The following is a 25,843-nucleotide window of genomic DNA, read 5'->3' on the forward strand; positions in this document are numbered from 1 at the left end:
TTAAGCTACAGTTCATATTTTACACATGTGTTGATCTAAGCTACAGTTCATATTTTACACATGAGTTGATTTAAGCTACAGTTCATATTTTACACATGAGTTGATCTAAGCTACAGATCATATTTACACATGAATTGATTTAAGCTACATATCATATTTACTCATGAATTTATCTAAGCTACAGTTCATATTTTACACATGAGTTGATCTAAGCTACAGATCATATTTACACATGAATTGATCTAAGCTACAGATCATATTTACGCATGAATTAATCTAAGCTACAGTTCATATTTTACACATGAATTGATCTAAGCTACAGATCATATTTACACACGAGTTGATATAAGCTACAGTTCATATTTTACACATGAAATGATCTAAGCTACAGATCATATTTACGCATGAGTTGATCTAAGCTACAGTTCATATTTTACACATGAATTGATCTAAGCTACAGATCATATTTACATATGAAATGATCTAAGCTACAGTTCATATTTTACATATGGGTTGATTTAAGCTACAGTTCATATTTTACTCATGAATTGGTCTAAGCTACAGCTCATATTTTACACGTGAATTGATCTAAGCTACAGTTCATATTTTACACATGAAAAGTAAGAGTCACCGGAAGAAATTTTGGAGTGCAAAATTAAACTAACTGGTTAAATTGTAGTGTACCGTAATTTGAATTTGTTCTTGGTGACAATTACAATACCCTGCGTAGGGGTCTGGTTCTTCTGGGTTGAAGGTTGGATGTCAAGGTCATTAGAATGGGGAATTCCGAAATCCTCGTTTACCGTTGTTTCATTTCGTCGCCTATAGCGATGTTATCCAATGCACATGATTGAGTCACGGATTTGAAGTATCGAAATTCCTTATGTTAAAGAATTGGAATATATTTTTAAACGCCTTATGTTGAAAGGGGAAAGAAAAATTATTTTCTAGACCTTTGTGTCATTAGTAAAAACATACGATGTCCCTCTCATCTCAGTTTAAGTACCTAACCATGCTATTGAATTTCCATTTTATAAATATATAATCGATGAAACAGCCGGGTAAACACATGTAATATAACATTCTGGTAGACAGCTGAAAACCCCCATAAAAACGAACAGAATTAAGTGCACATGTATACTGTACTTAGTATCAAGCCGTGCTTACCATATGGGGAACCTTTCAAACTGCTGTGAAGCCTGCCTACCTGAACCAACCTCGAGTAAACTTTCATTACAAAATTTGTCAAAGTCCGTCTGTCTGTTAGCACACCACTGAGTATATGTCCAGTCGTTTATAAACTTTTCAACTTCGAACTTCCTCTGAACCATCGCGGAATTTTCTTAATGAACCCTGACACACAGCATCCTCTGTTGAAAAGGGAGTCGGCTTAATCAAATGAAGTTTGACTTGGAAATAATGAATGTATGCTTGATTTAGGTGGTGTCATTTAGGAATATTAGTATCTTTCTCAGAACCTTTTGGTCAGAATTGGCAAAACTTAGGCCAACTTGAACGGTCTTACCCCCCCCCCCCCATCCTCATTGGTCCCACACGAACGTCACGGTCATGGTGGGAATAAAAATAAAAATGATAGAATGAAAATAAAATAAAAATGCATGGAAAAAAATCTTCGTAAATATTCCCCTCAAGGAGAGATTGCATATTGTAGGACTATTATAAATAATCCGGAAGGGCGGGAGTTGTCAAATTTGCCTATATATCTCGAGCACTAGACAACGTTTTATATAATTATGTATAGAAATCTTTATTAATGATATATATTATTATATATTGTATATATAGATAGACAATGTATTAAGTATAGAAGTTTTTATATGAATCATTCAGGAATGTACGGAACCCCTAGACATGATACTAGTATATGCCTATAGGTTTTGCAACATGTTGATCGTGACTTGGCCAGCCTCTACATTTCTCAAAAGAGAATATATATTCATGTATAACTTATGAATAACCCAGACATTTGATGTGGGAATAAGTTAGCTCTTTACCAATGAACACATGAAAAAGTATACAAAGGGTGTGAGATATATACGAGAAAGAGGATAATTTATACCAGCGGATCATACTACATTTAAAATCAACTAAATTGCTAAGTCCTCTCTCCAACCCCACAGAAGGTTGTCAAAACTGATGAGTCCTCTTCTTAAGGTAGCTCCATCCTCATGTGACTTATCAATATTAATGGTTAAAAGTGGAAAAACTTTATTAATTTCCACCCAATATAGTTTAATTTAATCAATAACCAAAGAAAATGTATATGTTGCCACCTTTTTAAAGATGTCAAACATACAAAAACAAAAGTATACATCAACATCAGAAAATCACACATTTTCGTTAAACAGAATAATAAAAATAGATAAGAACTTGTTGAAATGACAAAATTTAGATATCAACAGTTTAAAAAAAAAACTACTAATTCATAAATATGTATAGATTAACTGTGGGTATTAGGGAAACCAATGTATAATAGACACCCAGTAGTGGAAATTCCAGCATAGGAGTTATTGCCCTTGACAACATTTTTTTTAGTCATAATTAATTGATTATCTATGGAAAACATGAACTTTTTCAGAATTTATAGCTTACCAGATTTTTTATTATATCCAGTGATTGAAATTCCTTTGAAAGATATATTTCTATCATGCGCAAAGTTTGAATTATTAAGATTTTTGCAAAAACCTATGGCATCACATGAGGATCGATCAACCTTAACGTATACAAAGGCATCTACCATCAACTTCTATATACATGTATATTGTGCTTGTATCAAAATTTAGACGAAATCGTGAACTTGGAGTCTTGGATAGGTTACGTATTATCTAGGTCAATCGAGCGAGGCAACTCAGGTGAACGTCGTGGTATATGGACCGGTTTATGCAACAGGTATTCTGTGATAGCAATGTGATATGTGCAAGACCCCCCTACAGTTAATTGGTTGTTAATTGTATTGTTTTGAATGAAGATTCAAATTATCCCTTTCAATTTGTTGTTTTACGTCCATTTGAAAATTCACCCAAAATCCTGTAACTTATGCTTAGCGCTCAGGGACACAACAGTGAGGTTTCTTTAACGGGCCAACGCCTGCAGAACATGGAATCTCTGTATTCAATGTCATATCCGAAAGTCCTGTGATACCGAACGTTTTCTATCCATGTTTATGTCCTAGGTTAATTTAACACGGCCATGAAAACGAGCGGGACTCAAACTCTCAACACCTAGGTCACGAAGCAAACGCTCTACCACTGAGTTACCGCAACCGGTCCCCGTATAGGGGTCACGATTGTCTGGGGTGATCATCCTGTAACAGAGTCAGTCTGCCGAGGATCGGACCCGGGACTTCTGGTACTAATGTCCAGTGCTGTACCGATCCAGCTAAAGGATTAACCCTATAGCCAGAGTTAGTATATAGGAAGACGATATATTTGATACTACCGCAATCCGAGTGAGTGGGTTACAGGCGGCTTTATAATTGATTTAGTTGGATTCGCTGTTGGAGATCACTGCGTATCGACACTCTGTTGATCTGGTGGTACTGAGCGCAGTCCCCCATGTGAGGGACCTCACATGATCAGTCGCAGTATAAATCGTTGTTTTCCCCCGACAGTTTTGTCAATTTTACAATTTAAGGTAGCTCCATCCTCATATGACTTATCAATATTAATGGTTAAAAGTGGGAAAACTGTATTAATTTCCACTCAATATAGTTTAATTTAATTAATAACCAAAGAAAATATATATGTTGGCACCTTTTTAAAGATGTCAGACATACAAAAACAGAAGTATATATCAACATCAGTAAATCACACATTTTAGTTAAACAGAATAATAAAAATAGATAAAAACTTGTTGAAATGACAAAATTTAAATATCAACAGTTTAAAAAAACTGATAATTCATAAATATGTATAGATTAATTGTGGATATTAGGTAAACCAATGTATAATAGACATCCAGTAGAGGAAATTCCAGCGTAGGAGTTATTGTCCTTGACAAAATTATTTTAATCACAAATAATTGATTATCTATGGAAAATATTAACTTTTTCAGTATTAATAGTTTACCAGATTTATTATTATATCCAGTCAATAAAATTCCTCAGATAGATATATTTCTATCATGCGCAAAGTTTGATTTATTAAGATTTTTGCAAAAACCTTTGACATCACATGAGGATCTATCAACCTTAACCGACGATTAGAAAAGGGACGAGGGGACAAACAAAACATGTCTGTCCTCCAGCCGAGCCAAGTTGACGTATAGTTTGGTTCACCCTGACAAACGACCTTGACCTAACGAAGTTTCACCTTCACCTTTCATTTGACTGAGTGTGAAATATGTGTCTTGTATAATTCAAATGTCTCTGATTTTAGTGTTATTCACAGTTCAAATATTCACGAAGATTGATGTAAGTACATCTAGGCCTATGTGCTATCAAATGAGAAGTGTGGGGAAAATGGTTGTGTTATCATTACCCGTTGTCTTATGAACCGACGAGAGATCGATATTCCAGGCACTCCCCCAGGCCCCAGGAGATTCCGTTTCGATGGTAGAGGTGTGCAGTTGTTTGGGATATAGGCCTCTAGAACTATGTACAACAAATATGTTTTATTGATCAAGTGATTAACACAAACTTGTAGAGTATAAATATTTTGTTTAAAAGTTAAATGTGAAAAGAATTAAAACTCTTACCATATATTGGCATTTCATATAAGAATAAGAATATTTATTCAAGCAACTCGGGTCCACAGAGTGGCACGTATATGCCATTAACATATCAATATATAGACAGCGCCCCTCCCCAGTATCTTTCTCCCATCCTCTTAAAGCCCGTAAAATCGACTGATTTGTTTTTTCAATATATTATACTGTATTAAAATAGGGACACCATATAATATGGAATTTTGATGATGTATATATAAACTACCAAAATAAGTAATAGATGTATTAATTGATTAGTGCAATTTATGAAATTTAGAATGAGTTCTACAAATACGAAATATACGTTTCAGTGAGTGAGTATATTGAACTACATGGTCATGGTCATCTTCGCTAGCCAAGGGTTTTAGGTTCACTCCGCTCCCCATAACTTAAATTTATGGCTTGCGATGATGGGACGTAGTAAGTCCATTGACCATTTCGTATGAGAATTGGGGCAAACGCAAAGTCGGGTATGTTCGTAGTTCTGATTGGTGGAAAGGCAATTACGTTCAGAATAACGAGTATTGATTGGCTATCGGAGATGCGGGCTTAGTTCGCACACCTTGTTGGCGGTGACTCTGAGATGTCGATTTCGAGTAAAATCTTCTTTCCGCACACACGATGCACATTGTACACAGATTTTTCAAACAGCGATTTAGCTAAATGAAATAATCCATGGATATTCTGTCGGATGTAATGAAGGGGCTGCCATGGTTTTAGTTGCATCATGCTTCCTCCTAATGCATTCGTTGGGGTTTGGAGTCAAACGAGGTAAGTTTTAAAGAGCGCTCTAAAATACCTTGCCCCCTATTGAGTAGACACAATAACGGTCGTATTGTGAACTTTAACGTGAAGTGTCAAAGTCATTGAACTTTAAGATTTTAGCGTTTTGTGAGTGAGTGAATAAGTTGAAGAAGCAGCTGATGTACGCGATTTAACATTACTTTCTCTATTTCACCCCTTAATTAATTTCTTCATAAATACATTTTTATAAATTAATGTTGAGGAAGAGGTGAAAAGTCAGGAATAGCTGATTAGTCGTATTTACTACAGAATTGCATTATGACATGAAAAATTAATAAAATTCTCCTTTCATTTACAATGAAAATTGTATTGATTTTTAAATTGACTGTTCTAAAGTATACAAATTAGAGGATGACAACGATTCCGGGGTCAATACTCCTCAGTGTACAGCACATTTAGTCCGTCCGATCCGATTCAGACTAAAATAAAAAAGAAGCATTACAGAATTTTTTTCACGGCTGAATTTTATGCAAAGTTTTTCTATATGTTAATTCTAAAGAAAATGATGTTCATCATCGACATGATCAATGTGAAAACAATTCTGTAAAAAATGTTGTGTAGCATTTACATCTATACAGAATTTGTTTGGGAAGTTGTATTATAATTTATTAGTTCACTTGGAGACCCTAGCTAATGTGCACCCAATGCATTTGATTTATTATCTCAATACACTACTAGGACAGCTAGAAACGCACTGTATAGCTTTATATGCATTTTGGCAATGAGATGACGGGAAGATAGGGACATGTAACATAAAAGTTACCCCGTGATAAAAATGCCACAGGAGCAAATGCAGTCACACTGGGGACTACATTGAAAGCCTTACTATGCTGATGGAATAATTTCCTGAAAAAAGGAAGTGTAAATTAAAAAAAAATTGTTGTTTCACATTGTCCAGATAAAGGAAGACATGAAATGTTGTCAAATTTAATCCCAAAATCATAGTGAGATTATTATTGATACATATATAATGTACAACAGTAATACGAGATTAAAAAAGATCTGTTGGTCTGAAGGTCTTGACAACTACAAGTTCCTTTCGGCTTTGAGAAGTTGACTACAAATTTCATTATTCAGACTGGTAAAATAATCAAAATGACGGCTATGACAGTGGATACAAATAATAGATTTTAAAGAACCTCTTCTTACATTGTATCAGTATTCCAGAAGTGTTGTGATTCTTAATGAAATATATAAAAGTAATCCTTGATTTTAATAATAAAAAAATCTCTGTATAAACCTTTCCATGTTTAACAATTCCCTCCCTTTTCAGCCCCAGTACGAGGGTCGATCTCCTGAGGTATATATAGTAAAATAAAACTTTCATGTTTTCCTTTTCTGATTTTCATAGATCTATAGTAGCTAGATTTTGGTTTGTATCTGTAAGTGAACCAGAGTCTTCAGTATTTGTTTTATGAAACATGTTTTAGTAAGAAGGATAACTGTAAATGGTCCAATAACAGATGGCACGGAGCATTTAGGTTGCCCATGTAAGGCTCCTTGAGCATAAACTTATTCCCAGGAGATGAAGTAAATGTGAAATACCTATGAAAAATGAATGTTATGTTGGTGGTGATCAAACTTTGTGGAATACAGGTAATCAATGGTCGTTTTCTAACCCTTTTGCAATCAATTATGGACCATCATTATCTTTGATGAGTCGTGGATAATGATGGTACCTTCCCCATGCAAAGATTACATCACTAGACCACCTTAACTGGATTTTGTTGTTTTTACATTACAATGCTCCAACATCACAACATGAATGAATGAAAGGGATTAGTTTTTTTCTGGGATGGCGGAAATGCAAAGTTTTAATTAATTAGTAGTTCCCGGGTTTTCCGCTCTGGCCTATTGACCTGAATTTAAGATGAGTTGATGCATTGTTCGAGAAAATTTTCTTGGCCTAATTTCTATTCTTAGGTATTCTTAAATTTTCTACCATGCACATAAGTTGTAGACAATTTTATGACATAAAAAGAGTGAAATTGGCCATGTAATTGCACACCAAATGAAAAAAAGAAAAACAATTTATATCCATTTCATTAGCACGTACTAACTTCCCTTCCAAACAGCACGGCAATCATGCCAGTTACAAAATTCTAGCTGTTTTGCAGTAGTTGTGCAATTAAGTTTGTAGGAATAATTTGGTAATAAAAATAATGATGTTATACAGTAGTAACTTGTATGGTTAATTTGATAACACCGATACATTTCTCTTTCTGGTAGAAGTGGGCTGTTAGAGTGATCTCCAAGCACAATTTTACCATTGTTATTCTCATTATCAAGTGTAGTCATCTTTTGGCTTTCTTCTGTCATCAACGAGGAATCTTCTTCTAGATTCATGGCTGTCAGCAGCAATCTTTTTCTAATAACATGTATTTGTATGAACATAATGATTTTACCTTGTTCAAACTTCAATTAAATTCATTTGCAGTCAGGAGGTTATATCAAATGAAGTTTTAGCAATTAAGTAAAACATCATCTCATTCTTTTAAATTACTGTGATTGAAGAGTTTCCCCATGTGGGAATTACTAATGAAAGTAACTTTTAATTCATGATATGTCATCAGCTAGTGTTCTGAGGTTTGAGAATTTGCTGATAAATTGTTAATATTCATTATAGCTTGGATATATTTGATCATAGTAAATATTGTATGTGTTGTCAGCAACCAAATTATGATGAGAAAATATATATGCTAGTAAGTTTTATAAGGATTTATTTTTATAGATTTGATGAAATAAAAAACAGCATGCCAGTTATATCAACATTTCATGTTTTAATTTCTTATTTCAGTGTATGATATTGTCAGTTTGTTGCATTAGGGTAGCTTGATTGCTGACCAGAGAAATAGTTATCACATTTGGCAAATATAGTAGGATTAATGTGAAAACTGATTTCAGATGGTTTCCTTCCTTACCATGTATAATGATTAATCTTTTTCAGACCCTCCCCACCAATAAGGAACCCATTTAGCGTAATTGATAAACTGTGTCTTGTGATAGCTTCATTATATTCACAACAAAATATTTCAATATTTATTAAAGGATTTTCCAAACAAACTGATGTTGAAAGTATGAAAATCACAGGTAGCGAGAATTCTGTGATCCTCTTCACATGAAGAATATCAAATCGCCCAACAGATATTAGTATATCACAGATATATATAGAGAGATTATTTGATTATGGCAATATTGCTTTCTATATCATAGGCTCTGTTTTGCTTCAGTGCAAATATTGACAGATGCATTAAACTGATACAGCTCATCAATACCCTGTAAAAGGGACCATTGTGCTCCATAATGATGAAGCTCCATGCTATCTGGAGAAGCCTGGAGACTGCAGATTCTCACTGTGTGAGATATGGGTAGGTGATCTGAGCATGCTGTCACGTTTGGAATAGTCTAGACCAAGTCTACAGGCAGTGTAATCAAAGGATTGCAGGAATTTACAGATTTTTTGAAATTAATTACACAGGTACAGCTGCTGTTGGATTCCTTTCTAAATCTCTTTCTGTCTCTTAATTCAAAATTTTGAACGTTATGAGAATTGATTTCTGTTGTTTTATAACTGGGTGATGTTTACTTTAGGGTAAAAAACCTGATGCATTAATAGCCCAAAGCAGTTACAGGAATGAAAAATGTATTCAGGATTTGGAAAAATCAACCACACACCATATTGCCTATAAGTAGTATATCATGATGGTACTTGGGCCTCTACAATTACATATAATCGCTACTTTTCTTCTAGACTTTGGGTTTGTATTGAAGTATACATGTACCATGCAAAACACTCTCTATAGGTAATGTTGATGATGAATTGAAACTCAGAATTCTTTTGTGTGACTAGTGATGCTGACTTAGAATTTCTGTAGACTACCAATGGAGAAGACTGTTTATTTGGGTGAATGTTTTAGGATCTATTCAATGATGGATGTTTCCATCCTAAAAACAGTTTGGCCTTGACATGGTACACTTAAGACCTAGCTGTCCTTGACATGGTATGCTTAAAACCTGTCCTTGACATGGTACACTTAAGACCTAGCTGTCCTTGACATGGTACACTTAAGACCTAGCTGTCCTTGACATGGTATGCTTAAGACCTGTCCTTGACATGGTACACTTAAGACCTAGCTGTCCTTGACATGGTATGCTTAAGACCAGTCCTTGACATGGTATGCCTAAGACCTAGCTATCCTTGACATGGTATTCTTAAGACCTGTCTTTGACCTGGTATGCTGGAGGAGGGTGCATCTGAGGACCTTTCTGATGATAAACAGCAGCATGATTTTCCTTGATGATAAACAGCAGCATGATTCTCCTCGATGATAAACAGCAGCATGATTCTCCTTGATGATAAACAGCAGCACGATTCTCCGATAAACAGCAGCATGATTCTCCGATAAACAGCAACACGATTCTCCTCGATAAACAGCAGCACGATTCTCCTTGATGATAAACAGCAGCATGATTCTCCTCGATAAACAGCAGCACGATTCTCCTCGATGATAAACAGCAGCATGATTCTCCTCGATGATACTCTCCTCAGTTATTGCAATCTTTCTTTGTTAATTTAACAAGGACCCCCTTTTCCCCCTCTCCTCCAGTGTAATGCATAGAAGAAAGGAGAGGAGTTTAGAAACCACATTCTACAATTTTTGTTTTCTTTTATAATTTTACTTCATATGGATTTAGTTCCATGTTGAAAGGATTTTGTGTGTATGATCTGTTCAGTTAATTACATTTTCATTGAAACTAGAGTGTTCTAAGGAGCTGTGTCACCTGTGGTATTTTTTATTACATTTTGAACTTGAAATTAGTAGTTCATTGCATACACGTATCAACACTTCGCGCAAGTTACATCCCTTGTCCGTCATTTCTCAGTTAAAATCGTATTTCCCTACGTTGGCCTTTGTAATGTTCTTATCTGTAGCTTTGACATTTGTTATTTTTCCATCAATTGCAATCAACTACAATAAAGCCCCAGGGTGGGGCAACCCATTAACTTGTATGAAAGCTTGATAATTAGCTAAAATTTACAGTATTAGCATCTTACATTTGGTAAGGTAAAGAAGGAAAACTTGGTTTTTTACCAATTGACCTAAATGGATAACCTCACAAAGGACCATAACTTGCGACGAAATGTTGATATGTGTATTTAATCACTTGATCTTGATGCACTTAACTTTCATGTGCATTTTGTTAGACGAATATAATCTCAATTTGTTTGAACTTGTAATATATAAACATATACGAGGGCTGTTCCATATGTAATGTGTATTGTACCACAGTGCGACAACGCTTTGCACAATTTCATGGATCATGATACTCTTGAATAGCTCTATTCAATATCTTTCCAACGGTATAAACACGAGCCTTCAGCTCCACATAGTTTTAAACTTATAGTCATTTCAATAGAGGCAGTCGTTGACCACTGTTGTAAAAATGGTTGGGAAACGGGTTGAGAATATTGAAGAAATTGGAGCTTATATAAAAGTTCGCACAAAACTTGATCATTCGGTAATGCAAAATTTTACTGAATTGAGGGGGGGAGGGGGAGTTTATGGGTCTGATATTTAGGTATCTTATGAGACAGTTTGTAGGTGGAGAAAGAAATTTCTGAAAGAGTCTGTCAAAGATGCAGCAAAATCTGGCCGACCTGTTACTGTAACAGCTAAGACAAATGTCTCAAAAGTGGCAGATACACAATTCGTGATATTGCCAAAGCTATTAGCATATCGCTATCACGGGTGCATTTCATTTTGAAGCGTATTTTGAAAGTACCAAAGATTTCTGCCAGATGGATACTGCATATATTGACAGATGACCAAAAACAGGTACAAGTACCACAGCGCTATGGGTTCACTATTTCGAACCAGTAAGAAAAATTGGAAACAAAATATGGCTAACTAAACACGTACGGTAGAAGGCCTGTAGTTGCCAAAAGAACCATAAGCACAAAGAAGGCTCTTTATTGCATATTCTCCTCATGTGATGGTATAGCCGTACAAATTTCTGTGTCGAAGGGCAAAAGTGTTACAGGTCGGTATTACCGAGATGTTATACTAAAAAAGCTCAAGAAATATCATAAACGACGCCTTGTGTCAGGATTTAGGCATGTTCGTCTACTTCATGATAATGCTCCATCACATACATCTGAGCTTGTGAAGCAATTTTTGAAGTCGGAGGTTACCATCTTGCCACACCACCATACTCTCCAGACTTTTTCCTTTTTCCAAAACTTAAAAAGTTCTTATCTGTTCGTCGTTACAAGTCCTGACAAGCCCTTGGCTCAGCCATCAGTCAGTGCCTCAGAGGTCTACCTAAATCAGTGTACCATGAAGCATTTCAGAATGTATTCAGAGATTGAAATTATGTATTTCAAACTGCAGAATACTTTGAAGGGATGTAATATTCATTTCACTATTTGAGTCGAATGCTTTTGAGATATCGTACAATACACATTACATATTGAACAGACCTTGTACTTTTCACCAAACTTCAATAGGTTTTGTTAATGGATCTTTTGACACTGTTTTGTAAGTTAATTACTTATTGCCTATTAATTACTTGCTTCCCATTATGCCTTTGGTGTGTAGGATAGCACCGAGGATTCTCCATCCCTGTCGGTCTTTTGCTGTCTTCTGGAGGGTACTTCAACTTTCCTTAAGGTGTTTCATTTCTGCCTCCACTGTCCTCTGTCATTAATTTTGGCTGTCCTCTCTTTCATTTTCCCTCTGGTGTCTAGGAACTTGGGCTGTCTTAGTGATACTGTCTGGTTCCTTCTGAGGACATGCCTTATATCCACCTCTAGTGTTGTTTTGTAAAGGTTGTGGCCATGCCCTCTTGCCGACATCTGTTGATATGGTTTTTATTTGAGATGGTATTTGGCCAAAATATCTTAAGAATCCTTAAAGTTAATTAATTGTACAAATTCGAGTAATACATAATTTTCAAGTTTGTGTTACTTTCTATAGGTAGGTGAAGACATAGATGTTTCTGGTGTCAATCCTTTCACTCTGTCCCTGGAGTCGTACCCTAAAGCAATCCTGAAAAAATGCTAGTGTTTGATTTTAGGTCACCCTTGTCAGTCAATTGTAAAGATATTGGTATTTTGGTCAAAGGTTTAGGTCACCATAGCACTGGTACCAGTATTTATTTGATAATGTTAGCTTACAGTTAGCTGGTTGATAACATTTTTAATTTTTAGTTCACCCTAACCATTGAGCTTATTTTGTCTGTTGTTGTAGTCATTAACTTTTCATTTTTTTAATCTATCAGAAATTTTGAACAAATTTCAGCCAAACTTTGTACATGTACACTTAACTGTGGATGAAGGGAATTCAGGTTTGAGTAGAAGGGCTTAGTAATAATGCTCCCTTCAGAGTGGAGATAATTGGAAAATATAATGTTATTCAGGGACCACTTTACCAAAAAAAAAAAAACCAAACTTGCATGAAAGTTTCTTTCTATAATGTCATTTCAGTGTTCAAACCATGACTCACAAGGACAGGACACGGCCACAAAAAGGTTTTAAAATTTTATGATGTAAAATGTATAAGAGTCAATTTTGCAAGAGCTGCAAGGGGATACTTTGTTAAATTGATATTTAGTGACATATGTCCTCCTGTACATGTAGTGTAGTGTTTTTTATGACGGGATTCAAATTACTTGGCCAGTGACGTATGGAATCTACCTACCAAATATCATCAAGTATCCAGTGATAACTATGAAAATTTACCCAACAATGACCATATTTATGCAGTTGCAATGCAAGAATGTGAGTCTTGGAATTTGATATTAATGACTGCAGATATCAGATGCTCAGCAGCTTCATTAAATGACTCAAACATTATGAAATTTAGATAAACTCTTCCATATGCTCTGTCATTATGCAGAGAGAAATTCTGGATTGGTGTGTTTAAAATAAAATTACCAGTATTCCTAATATGTGCTGTTCTCTGACTGTGCTTGGTACTGTATACCCAGGGCTAAGTTTCATCAATTGACTCTTGAATGTGCGTGTATTTGAAATATAACATGTCTATGAACTTCTTGAATATACAAGGAAATTATAGCTTCCATTTCATTTTCACTCAATATGGCCTTTCCCTAGATAGCAAATTATGAACTGGTGAATTTGAATTTATCTATTTCTTTGAAGTAGCAAAAGACTGCATGGATGTAGTTTAAATGGGTTGATGTTGTATTTCAGTGCATCTGGATTAAGAGTGCAACAAACTGTGAGATATGGTACACTGAGCTGTAAATTTTACCACAGTTCAATTTGCGGCACATTTAAACTATCTCAATTCGGTTAAATCTGTCTGTAATTATCTGAATCATCCGTTTTAGTTTTCAAAATTGATTCTGGACAAAGAAAAGTATTACAATGCGGTGAAGGAGGTACTCTACATCATCATAATGGTGGACTTCTTTTAAAACATGAAAGAAAATATAAATGTCGACAATATTTATCTACTCATTTCAAATATCATTTCCTAGCTGAGTAGCTCAGTAGGTTAGCACATCAACTGCTGAATTTAAGATTGCGGGTTCGAGACCAGCGGGGGTTTTAAATTTTTTTCATATTGATTTCTACTGAAACTGCATTATTTGACTAAATAAAATAAATACGAAAGTTTTCAATTTCAAATATTGTTGTACATATCTTCCACTTTTCATCTATATCAAATTTCTCTGGTTTAGCATTTCCTCGTTAAACTTTAAGCCTCCTTTATCCTACAAATTTCAGCTTTGGGATCATTTGGGCATTAAAATAAAGAATAACTATTAAAATATATTTTGTTTGTGTAATTTTTACAACAACTGGTTTTACTTTTATAGTGCACTAGAGATGTCCATTATGGATAAAGTGGCTGACAGTGACATGTGGAAAAGACAGTACAGTTAAACTTCAGTTTCTCAAACATCGATATATCTAAAATACTATGAATATGTCGAAATGAGTGTTTGGAAGTTCCTACTATAATCTTTATATCTCAAACCCTCAGATATCTTAGAAGTTTTTTCTTGGCCCTATTGGGTTTGAGATAACAAGGTTGTACTGTACATATCAAAATATATACTTCTAATCTAGAATGTGTTATGATCTGGTCTAAGGAATAGAGAAGAAACTTACAGTACAATGCATACATTACTCAACATATAGAAGAAACAACAAACAGAAGTTCATACAAAGTGCAAAGTTAACATCAAATACTGTGACTACGTATAACAATGAAAGTTTATTTATGTTGATTATTAAAATAGTGAAGAACCCTTATTATGTCATACTTCAAGATATCTTGTATCATGGTGCTTATATTGACTTCAAGATACAGAGGCTTAACTCCCCCCCCCCCCCCCCAAGAATCACAAGGATGAAATTAGTCTGATTAATAGGAAAGCATCCTTATTTAAAATTAGATCCAAGTTTTTCCTCACCATGTCACCCATGTATATACTGAGGCAGCAATACGGAATATTGGAACTATTATTTAGTCTTTGATTCCGTCGTGGTTTTAATATTTAGTATGACCAACAAGATCACATTTTTTGCGATAATAACTTGGACAACTTTCAGTAGATGAGCACGTATTTATAATTAATATCAGATATAGTGAGTTCAGGCACCGTTTAGCGTCATTTTTGAAAGTTGAGGGGTGGGGAGCAAATGGAGAAAAAAGGTGCTGTTAAATATGTAGAACAATTTTAGCAAGAAAAGCAGTTTTGCGCAAACCTCAAAGTCCGTAAACTCAAAGGGAGGGGTTCTTGAGTACATGTATGATTTCAAAACATAGGCTCAATCTTGCATTTCTACTACCTTTCATTGCAACTATAACAAGTGACCAGCTAATAAATTGATCTTTGCATCTACTTATAACAAACGTATGTGATGATAACGCGATAAGTATGTCACAAATGTCAAGAAAAAGGGGGGGGGGCTATATGTTGCTGCAAAAAATGCCCCCTCAACATGGAGTTCTCCTGTATTAGAACATTGCTTTCATCTTTAATTCTTTCCCCTCCACACACATTGTAGGATCACGAGTATTGCCACATTTTTGTGGTTTTCTTTAATGCTTCTTTAAAATAACAAATCTAGTCGGAAAAATGGGAAAGTTTCAGGGACTTCACCAATGATAAGATTAAAATTTATTAAATTGATATTTGCTCAGAGTATAACCTGTAGCGCCAGGGCAGGGATACTGTAGGAGTTGAAAGCTAGTTTTATTATTTGGAAAAGTTAGAAAAATTTTTATTCAAGAAAGGCAATTGAGCATCCTTCATATTGTGTGAAATTAACATTGTTCAAATCATGACTCCCAGAACCTATATGGCTGAACAACAACTATGGTTGGAAGTTTTACATTGTTAAAAGTCCCAAACCTAGAAATCTGTTTCTCTGTATGATCGAGTGAATTAAGAGTGTCAGGTGAGTGTTCATGCCCAAGGTGTTCTAATGTTTATTTTTCATTGTATTTAATATGATAGTTGCCACATCTAAGAACCACAGTAATCATGAATTCTAGATCTAAAGAGCATGCTTATTTTCCTCAAACCATGAGAATATTGCCCTCATAAAAATAAATTATTTATTCTGGAAGTTATTTATACCTGTGTATTTTATGATGTTCACAATGCATATGCAGATATTTTAGAGGTGTGCATGGAAATGTCTTCTTGGACAAAATGAGATATTTCTTTGAGAAATGAAGTTATCCTGTTCTCCTTTGTTAGTGGTGATAGAAACTAGCAGTAATCCTCCATTTTACAAACTGATCCCAAAGGAAATTAATTTTCGCACAGATGCTCATCTGCCACATAGATCACCAGCTATCTATTAGCTAATTCACAGTCTGGAAGAGACCAGACCAATAGTCCAGTTCAGGAAATTTCTCCCTATATTCCATGTGTGTCCTATATATCCACTTGTCCTTCAGACAAGTGACTGTTAATGTGTTTAATGAAATGTAATGGAAAGAGGGGGGGAATTGTAAGAATAATTGCAAGCGAAGGGAGCTTTGCTGATTAACACTGTAAATTTGAGCTGCACATTGGTAAAAATGATGATGACTCCATGTGAGATTGTTCCAAACCTCTCATTCTGTATTAGGATAAACTGATTCCCTTTTGGTTGACGCTGCACTATGTCATCACCTAAGCAACAAGACACAAGGCTAGCACTGTGAAATGTGACTGTCACTGTTTATGTATGTATGTGTGCAATCTGTATACTGGTAATAAGAATTACTGGTGGATCTAACAGATTAGAGGTTTAAGTCTGCACCTGATAAAGCCTCATTCTAACAGCAGCACTATATAACCTTAGATATCTAAACTATTTTTCAAGTGTCGTAATTTATATGGAAAGCAAATGATTTGTCAACTTGCTCTTGTTATTTTTAAAAGATCTCTTCATCTTGAAGGCTTTGAAACTTCACACTCAATTTTTATAATGGAACCGGGTTTCTACTACATCTTTTTCCTTCAGTTTTCTGTTTTAGTGTGTGGACTAGCTGACAGATTTTCAGTGCATTTCTTACATCTTTATATGAACAGTAATGGAAAACTGGTTACCCATGCTTTGGATCAATTTAGAGAGAGCAATTTAATGAAATAAATGTCTTTATGTTTTGATATTGCATATTACTTATCATAGGGATAAAAAAAAAATATACAAATTATTGCAGTTCAAATAATTTTTAGCATTTTCAGGTCAGTGTACTAATTTGACACCATATTGCAAAACATTAATTGCACAGGGCTGTTAAAAGACAATGGCTAATAGAAGGCTACATTTCTGATGTGACAGTGAAAAGGGCCAGCCCACCCCTGTCGGACATGATTTGACAAAACTGTAATTAAAGATTAATTTCAATATGAATGGTAGAATCAAAATATTTTTTCATTTAAATAACTTTAACAACTCATAAACTAACTAAAAAACCCATATTAGACATACCTTTGCAGGTTTATTTTTATACTATGTGCTACAGAGCACATATACCCCCAAATGCAAAAGCCAGATTTTAACACAAGGATGCATGATCTCATGTTTTATTAATTTATGTACCAAATCACATCATATTAAGCTATAATATATAAAAACAAATAGATATTCATTTAGTGAGAGAATTTTTAAAGATATTCAATTGAAAACATACACAATTGCTGTTTAATCTGCTCACATCCTTCAGAAAAAAATCACAGAATATCGCAATTTTGAAAAATTCTCAAAATCTAAAATGTTTACATGCCAGTTTTTCTTTAAAAATATTTAGAATTATATCTAAGGTTAACAAAAAACCATATTTTACCATAGTTGACCAGAGACATTTTACAAAATGCTCTCTTGAATACGTAAACCCCCATTTTTTAATTTAAGTTTTACAATTATTCTTTGCACACTTTGAAAATAGTAAATTGTAACAGCAAATACAGTCTTAAAATCAAGATTAACAGAATATAACAATGTATATATATATATGTAAAACATACTGAAAATTTTGTCCTACCAGACAATTAGAACACGGGGGGGGGGGGGGGGGGCTTCCTTTTTCTCACAATTTTGCGTGCGTGCGTTATTTTTCTTTTTCCTTTTTTTTGGCTATCAATCATATCATACATAAAAATACATACATGCTATCTCATACTTATAGAAAAAGTAAATATAGTGTAACATACAATTCATGTAGATTCCAGCAACTACAGCTCATGTACAAATAATTTTGTTTCTTGAAAGTACTTATGAAGAAGAGTTCAAATATTAAACAACTTTGCTGATGATTTTCTGAGGCTTTATAATTCTGGGTTTCTTTGAACCAAATACAAACTCACTAGAAACAGTTTGAATTCCACTGTGAGGATCACGCCTATGTATAATTTTTAATTTGTTCAGGCTTAGATTGCAAGCTATATATTGAGCCTTTTAGAGATCAGTGTAGATATTATATTGCTTTGTACCATTGGAGCTAATGAGGACTTGACACTATAATAATTCATGGTAAATATATCTGAAGATTCACATTTGAATGCTAAATTTGACTCGTACAGTTCTCGTAAACTACAAACATCAGACAAAGAAGTTATAACCGGAACTTTCTAGTCAGTGTTTAAAATTTAAAACCGGATACGTAAAAGCACGGCCTTTCCTTAAATAATGCAAAGTTCAAAGTCATTGAAATTTGCTTTAATTACTCCCAATTATGAACAAAGTGTCCTTACTTTTTTCTCCCAATTCCAATTCCCAGTGATTGAGTAAGAGTACCCCAGTTCCATTCTATCATATTCATCACCATTGTGATGTATTTGATGTATCTGTATATTGGTAGAGACATTTTACCAGATATAGTCCTTTAGTGTGCAAATGACCTTTCAACTTTTGCAGAAAGTAAGTAATTTAAACCAGGAATAAAGTAGAATATGATTAAAGGTTTTTCTTTAAGCTATATATTTTTAAGTTTCATTATGTTTGTCAAATTACATATTTTGTTTTACATCCCATCCAAGAATTTTTTCACTCATGTAGAGATATCACAGGTTGAAGTTTTGTTATGATTTCAATTTCTCAAAGCATAACTGGAAACATTTCCATTCTTTGAAAATTCTGCTCTGAACACAGCAACTTCAATAATCTCAAACAGCTAGTACATGTATTTATGTTGAACAATTGTATTATGTACAACAGCAGTTGCCTAGTCTCTAAACTTTCATTCAGGATATATTTAAAGGTGACCTATTGCAATTGGTGTCATCCGTCGTGCGTTGTTAACAATTGAACATTTTTAACTTCTTCTTAATAACTACCACTCCAATTCTTTTCAAAATTGATATGAAGCATCGAGAAAAGGGGGACATAAATTGTAAATTTCAGGACTCCAGCATTCTTGGGGCCCATTGGGCGGGGCAAAAACTGCCCAAAATTGACCAATTTACAAAAATCTTCTTCTCAAGAACCACACACATGTAAGAAAAACTAAATGCATGGTGGTGTAGAGCAGAAAGGCCTCTACCAAAATTGTAAATTTCATGATCCCCGGGGTTGGGGTTCTGACCCCAGGGCGGGGCCAAACTTTGTATATAGTGTTTATGTGTAAAACACTTAAATAACATCTTCTTTAGTGCTATTGATACTAAATTGAAAGTAAATAGATATTTAGAAAGAACAGGTAGTCTTTTATCAAAATTGTAAATTTGATGATCCCAGAGGTAGGGATTTTGGTATCAGGGTGGGGCCAAAATGGTCAGTTATTAAGTGTGTGAACAATAGACATTTTTAACTTCTTGATAACTATCGTTCTAATTCTTTTCATATTTGGTATGAAGCATATTTGGAACAAAGGGGACATAGATTGTAAATTTCATGATCCCCGGGGTAGGGGTTCTGACCCCAGGGCAGGGCCAAACTTGGTATATAGTGCTAAATGAATAGAGCAGGTAGTCTTTTACCAAAATTGTAAATTTGATTTTCTCCAGAGCAGGGATCGAAATTAACTTTTTTCACTACTAGCAAATTTTAGCTAGTGGATTATTTTCCAACTAGCGAAATTGAGCTTTTACTAGCATTTTTCAATTGATTGCTGTTTTACATGGATTTAAGAAAACAAGCATGTCTCTTTATCAAAATATAGGGGAAATCTTTTAAAATCTCCTTTAAAGTGCAATAATATAAATAAGGTTGCGAATTTTTTCATTTAAAATTTAATGAATTATCAGACAACATGCATGGTGCATGGTGAGGGTCATAGGGTACACTTGTGCGGCGTACTCGCTGTCCAGAGATCTACCACCTATTTACAACATCATGTGGATTGAAATCTTGAAGACTGTTTGCACCAATTCAAACTATATGTTCAAAACTTTTGGAAATTTCATCTAAAAAATTCTAGTTGAAAAGAAAACCTCACGAACTCGAAGTGTTTGACTACAGAGTACAGAAGGGCACTGCGTGAAACGGTGACACACTGTCATGTGTTGTTTCATGTAGACACGGACGAGATCAACATGCTTGCTATTTAAATCAGACGTCACTGAGACGCCCGAAGTGTGCTTGAAGTAGGCCATCTTCGATATCACTGACTGAGATGACCTTGGCTTTGGTTATTTATTTGATCCACGTTTACTTTTTCAATACGTGTATATATTCATTCTGTAAAGCGTTTCTATGCACAAGACAAAATTATTGTAAACTCCAAAGTACAGCCAATAAACCGAAGAAATCCGGGAAAAGATCGGGGTTTTTTTCACTCGCAAAAAGTTGCGATCACTTATGATTTTTTACTCGCAATTTCAATTTTTAACTCGCATTTAGCGAGTATTTCCCCTTAATTTCGTTGCCTGCAGAGTAAGGGTTCTGACTCCAGGGCGGGGCCAAACTTAGTATATAGTATGTATGTGTAAGTTTGCTGATAATGTATAAAATCTAAATGATAGCAGAAAAGGATGTACAAAAAATGGTGAATTTCACAACCCAGGGTTATGACTTTAGGATGAGTCCAAATCAGTCAGATCTTTTGATATCTTAATGTTAATACACCTATTATATTATGTAAAGCCTTTCATCAGTGTATGCACTTTTGAGGGCAGTGAAGTTTTAAGAACACATCTTGTTTATACTGTTGCTGAACATTAGAATTTAGCTTAGATATTTAGAACAGGAAATTTTTTCTAGATTTCATAGCCCATGGATACTTTTCCACTAGTATTCAGGTGACTGATAAGGCCTGTGGGAGTAGTGATACTTTTTGACTAGTATTCAGGTGACTGATAAGGCCTGTGGGAGTAGTGATACTTTTTCACTAGTATTCAGGTGACCGATGAGGCCTGTGGGCCTCTTGTTGTTTTATATATAGTGTAACTTGATGAAGTTTCTTGGTATTTAAGTAGAAATTTTGTTTTGGATTGTGGATTAAGAGAGAAAGAGTTTTGTACTGAGCAACATGGGAAAGCAATTAGCAGCAATGATGCTGATGTATGTAGTGCTGTGAACTAGATCAAAAGAAGTATCTGATGATTGAGTCACATTGATATAAATTTTTCAGTATTTCAAAGTAATGTGTGTGGAACATGGGAAAATGCCAGGAGATTATATGGTCCAGGAAATGTGACATGCAAGAATTTGACATAAAACTTCAGCAATCCATTTGTCCTTCATTATGGTCTGCTGCATGTTTTTAATAATAATGAATATTAGACCGTAATGTGAGATGTGTTTTATTGTTTCCATCTGCAGATGAAATACCTGTACTTTAATTATCATTAAATTGCCAAAAACATAAATATTGGATAAAGGCATGCTATCATACTTTCACTCTGCATGTTTTAATGATTAACTGGTACATTTTAGCTCATATAAGCTGAAAGTGAGCTATTCAGATAAAAAGTTTTGTGTTTTCCATTTTATCCACCTTCTGTATACAGAAAAAGGGTTTTTTTTCAACCAAACATGGCACCCTTAGATAAAGGGGATTCAAGATTGTGAAGGTGAAGGACCACATCCTTAGTTAGAAACATGGAAAATAGGGTATGGTGTTTAAATTGTTTTTCTCAAGATCCATTATGGAGTAGAAAGACCATAACTTACACTGCAACTTCCTCATATGGAAGAAACATGTTTGTTCAATTCATGATCCCGAGAGACTGGCTAGGTTCATAAAAGGTTTTAAAGTTTTAAGTAGGAACTCTTTTGAAAATATGCTCCTTAAGGGCTGCAAGGTTACAGTTTGTTAAATTAATATACAAGCGCTTGATTAAACTTTGTTCACACCATCACCCTTACCAGAAATTTGGCTGGGGGCACTGAAGGGGGTTCAGCATTTTACATGTGAGTTGGTGGGGAAATTCATGGCCTAGTGGTTAGGGCAATCGCTTTACATCCAGGAGGTCCTGGTTCGATCATGGAACAGGCAGTGACTGTTTTTTCGCCAAATGCCTGGCATTAGAAGTGAAAGTCTTTGGTCTTTTGGGTATGACCTTAGAAATGGAGGTCCCATGTCATGGTTGGCATCAATTGTCATCATGATAAGGAATTCTCACTGTTGCAGCTCTGAGCACCATGCTTAAGTCAAAATTTGTGGCACTTCATCTAAAGCTGGTGACATCTCTATTCTCAAATGGCATGTAAAACAATATACAAACAAAAACAAGAAATCTTTTGAATTTTTTTTTTAGAACCTCAAAGGTAAATGTAGGAGTACTTATGTAGTGTAGATTCAAGTTTGTTCCCATCATGCTTCATGTGTCCATAATTAGGATCTAATGTTTTACATGGAAAATACATTTGATCAGGTGAGTGATGTGGCCCATAGGTCTCTTGTTAACATTTAGCAAATTCATGTTTTACCTAGAGCATGTAAAAAGTTTCAATTCACTTTCGAAATAATGCTGTTAGCTGATAAATTATGAAATATATCCTTTTTGCAACATGGTGCAGACATTAATTTTTAATTTTAACATGTGAGATTGGACTACAGAGTAACAACTACAGCAATGCTCCTCTGCTTTAGGTATTCCTCAAGTGGAAAATTCATTTTCTTTTGAATGAGCTGCTGGACAGTATACATTGGGGCTTTGCTGAAGACATGCTTTGTAAGTGTTGAGGGGGAAATTAAATACTATACCTTATTGATCAGAGATGGGGAGAATGTTTTCTGTAATACACATATTGGATGTTTTGTATTCAGAAAGTTTAGCTCTGTTAAAATATTGACATTATATGTAATTTGAATGGAGAATCTCCCTCTATACCTAAAAGTAGATCCAGTTCTTTGTTAATATTTCATGGGTTCTTTTCATAGTTTCTTTGTTTACTATGGTATCATTAGTACAAAGTTAACAACTGTAGCCAGTCATCAATCATTTATAGTGTAGTGTGAATGGACCTCAGATGACCCAGGAAGATGAAATATGCAGAGTGAACTGTGGGAAAGCTGCATTCCACCTGTATGGAGATAATTTGAGATGTGCATGCAACCCTTACAGCTTATGGGACACTATAAATTAATTTGTGCTCCAGCTAATATAACATGGGCATTACAACATGCACTGCCGTGGATTTTATGGGCTTTGTGCAAAATATTGCTGACAGAATCACAGGATGTGAACTTCAAACTTTTCTTCCCAGTACTTATAATTTCTATTATAAATGACCATTGCATGCACTCTAAATAATACAAAAATGCCCCTGTTATCATTGTGTAATAAAACAAAGGTTTGCAATTTGGGAAAATACAATGGAATGTTAGTACATGTATTATCAAATGAAATTGTGACGTTTTTTATTATGAGAAAAGTTTCTCTTGAATTATTATTAATTGCTCACATAATGAAGAATTGAGAATAGTAAAAATCTTTTTTCTGCAGAAAGACCAAGGTACATTTCATCAAATAAATAAGCAAACATTCCTGATATAGATTCAATTTTTTTCACATCATGACCCTTAGAGGGTGGGGGTGTCTGGATAGCTAGGGTTTCGAGAGGGTATATTGAAATTTTGTATTTGCATGCATAGGGATATTCTTTAAAATCTTTTGTAAATTTTTTTTAAAAAAAATCTTGTCAAATTATCTTCAAGCATCCTCTTGCAGAGTACATTCAAGCTTGAAATAAAATTGGAAAGAAAATATTTGTCTAGGTGCTGGAGATTTATAAGAAAGTCATACTTTGCACACAGATTAATTACTATTTACCTGGCAGTGTGTTTGACCTTCAATCTTAATTAAGCCAAGGTCATAAGGGAATTTTTTGGGGGCAAAATATTGTAATTATATTGTAATGTAGGGACAATGTAGTGGATGCCACTTTTGATCACACAAAAAATTGACATCTAATTCTTAAAGTTTGAAAGATGAACACATTGAACTGCCAGCATGCAGCACCTTTAATTTTAGTGTTGTGTTGTGCGAGACTCAGGTGACTATTAAGGCCTATGGGCGTCTTGTTTAGATATATATGAATATATGATTGGTGAGAGGGAAGATGGTTGAAAACAGATATGTAGGTAAACACTTGATGACTTTATGGTATTAGATTTGGCAAAGGAGATAATTATATTAGGTTGTTGGAAATTGAAAATTATGGACATTGAACTTAAGGACAGTAAACCACTAGGTTTTTGTGTAAAGTTTTAAGGCTCTTGAAGCAACAATATCAAATTCAGAATCAATATCTCTTCGAACATTCTGCTGCAGCCAAAACTTACACCTCCTCTTTTAAAGGTTATTTCGTCAAATGTCTTAATCTGACTTTTTGTGAATACTTTTGCGTGAAACTGTTTTTGAGAGCCTTGAAGATTCATGGTGTCTCCTCTCTAATGGATTTTAGAAATTGCTTACTGTCTGAAAATACATGGCTTATGTTAACCAATTAATAACATTTAAGGTCTTGTCTGGTTAGAGATGGACAAGTCCAGCTCAGATGGTCGGGCAATCACAAGAAATGGTCCAGAGATTAAGTGGCATGTCAATGAAGACTGAAGGTTTCTTTTGGCAGGAATTGATCTCCACTGGGGCCTGAGATGATCCTTGTGATCAACTATTCATGAAATATCAAGCAGCCACGCAGAATCAATGTGTTGTACAATGAGATGGTCATCTGATATTTCACTGTTTATATGTGATGAAACTCAGCAAAATCATGGAAAATTGTCTGAAAGTATGATTGGTTATCCAAATTGGATTTCATACCAAGAATCAAGGTTGTCATGTTGGTGTACTTATGATGTACAATATATCCATTATTCAAAAAATAACATTCCTGAATGATGTGAGCATGTAATATACCATAAGTTATGGTTTTGCAATACTTGATAGTAAGTCATGTGGGCACTGAATGATATACTAGTAATGAGATCTATGCATCATGTACTTGTAGATGAATTATGTACCTGTTTTGTGTTTGTTATCTTTCATTTGTTTACAATAAAGGATAATGTCATTCTTACAAAATCTTTCTATGGTATTATCACTTTTATCATATGTCTTTGTTTGAAATTCAGTGATTCCTATTTTATAGATCGAGTCTATTTATCAGATAGATTTACTCACTCGGGCATTTGATTACTTAAGTAAACTATGTTGGCTTGATGTCACCTGATCTCAGAGATTTGATTTCTATACCATTTGAAATTCAATCATTATAAATAGTTGCTAGTAAGTGATGACTTTTTTCAATTTCCTGGTTTTGCAAGAAATTGATCTGGAAATGTGTTTTGGGATGAATACTTGTTTTGTGTGCGTTTGGTTGCATGTTATAGGGTTAATGCAGTGATAAATCGAAATGCATGAAATAAAATTTGCACTTTTCCGGTTT

At 34.6% G+C, this 25,843-nt stretch overlaps 1 protein-coding gene across 4 annotated transcripts in view; it reads left to right on the forward strand.

The window, feature by feature from the left end:
• The first annotated feature begins 5,270 nt into the window (after positions 1 to 5,270).
• The window catches only part of LOC125678683 (protein turtle-like), an 88,983-nt gene continuing 68,410 nt past the window's right edge, over positions 5,271 to 25,843 (forward strand). For 2 of the 4 annotated variants that reach the window (XM_048917313.2, XM_056154582.1), the window contains exon 1: positions 5,277 to 5,496. In XM_048917313.2, coding sequence (XP_048773270.2) covers positions 5,436 to 5,496 — 61 coding nt within the window. In that variant the 5' untranslated portion in view covers positions 5,277 to 5,435. Of the gene's footprint in view, positions 5,497 to 25,843 lie in introns of all 4 variants that reach the window. The other 2 variants (XM_048917311.2, XM_048917312.2) reach the window with 2 other exon arrangements.

Source organism: Ostrea edulis, chromosome 2 (assembly GCF_947568905.1).
Source record: "Ostrea edulis chromosome 2, xbOstEdul1.1, whole genome shotgun sequence".
Taxonomy (NCBI): domain Eukaryota; kingdom Metazoa; phylum Mollusca; class Bivalvia; order Ostreida; family Ostreidae; genus Ostrea; species Ostrea edulis.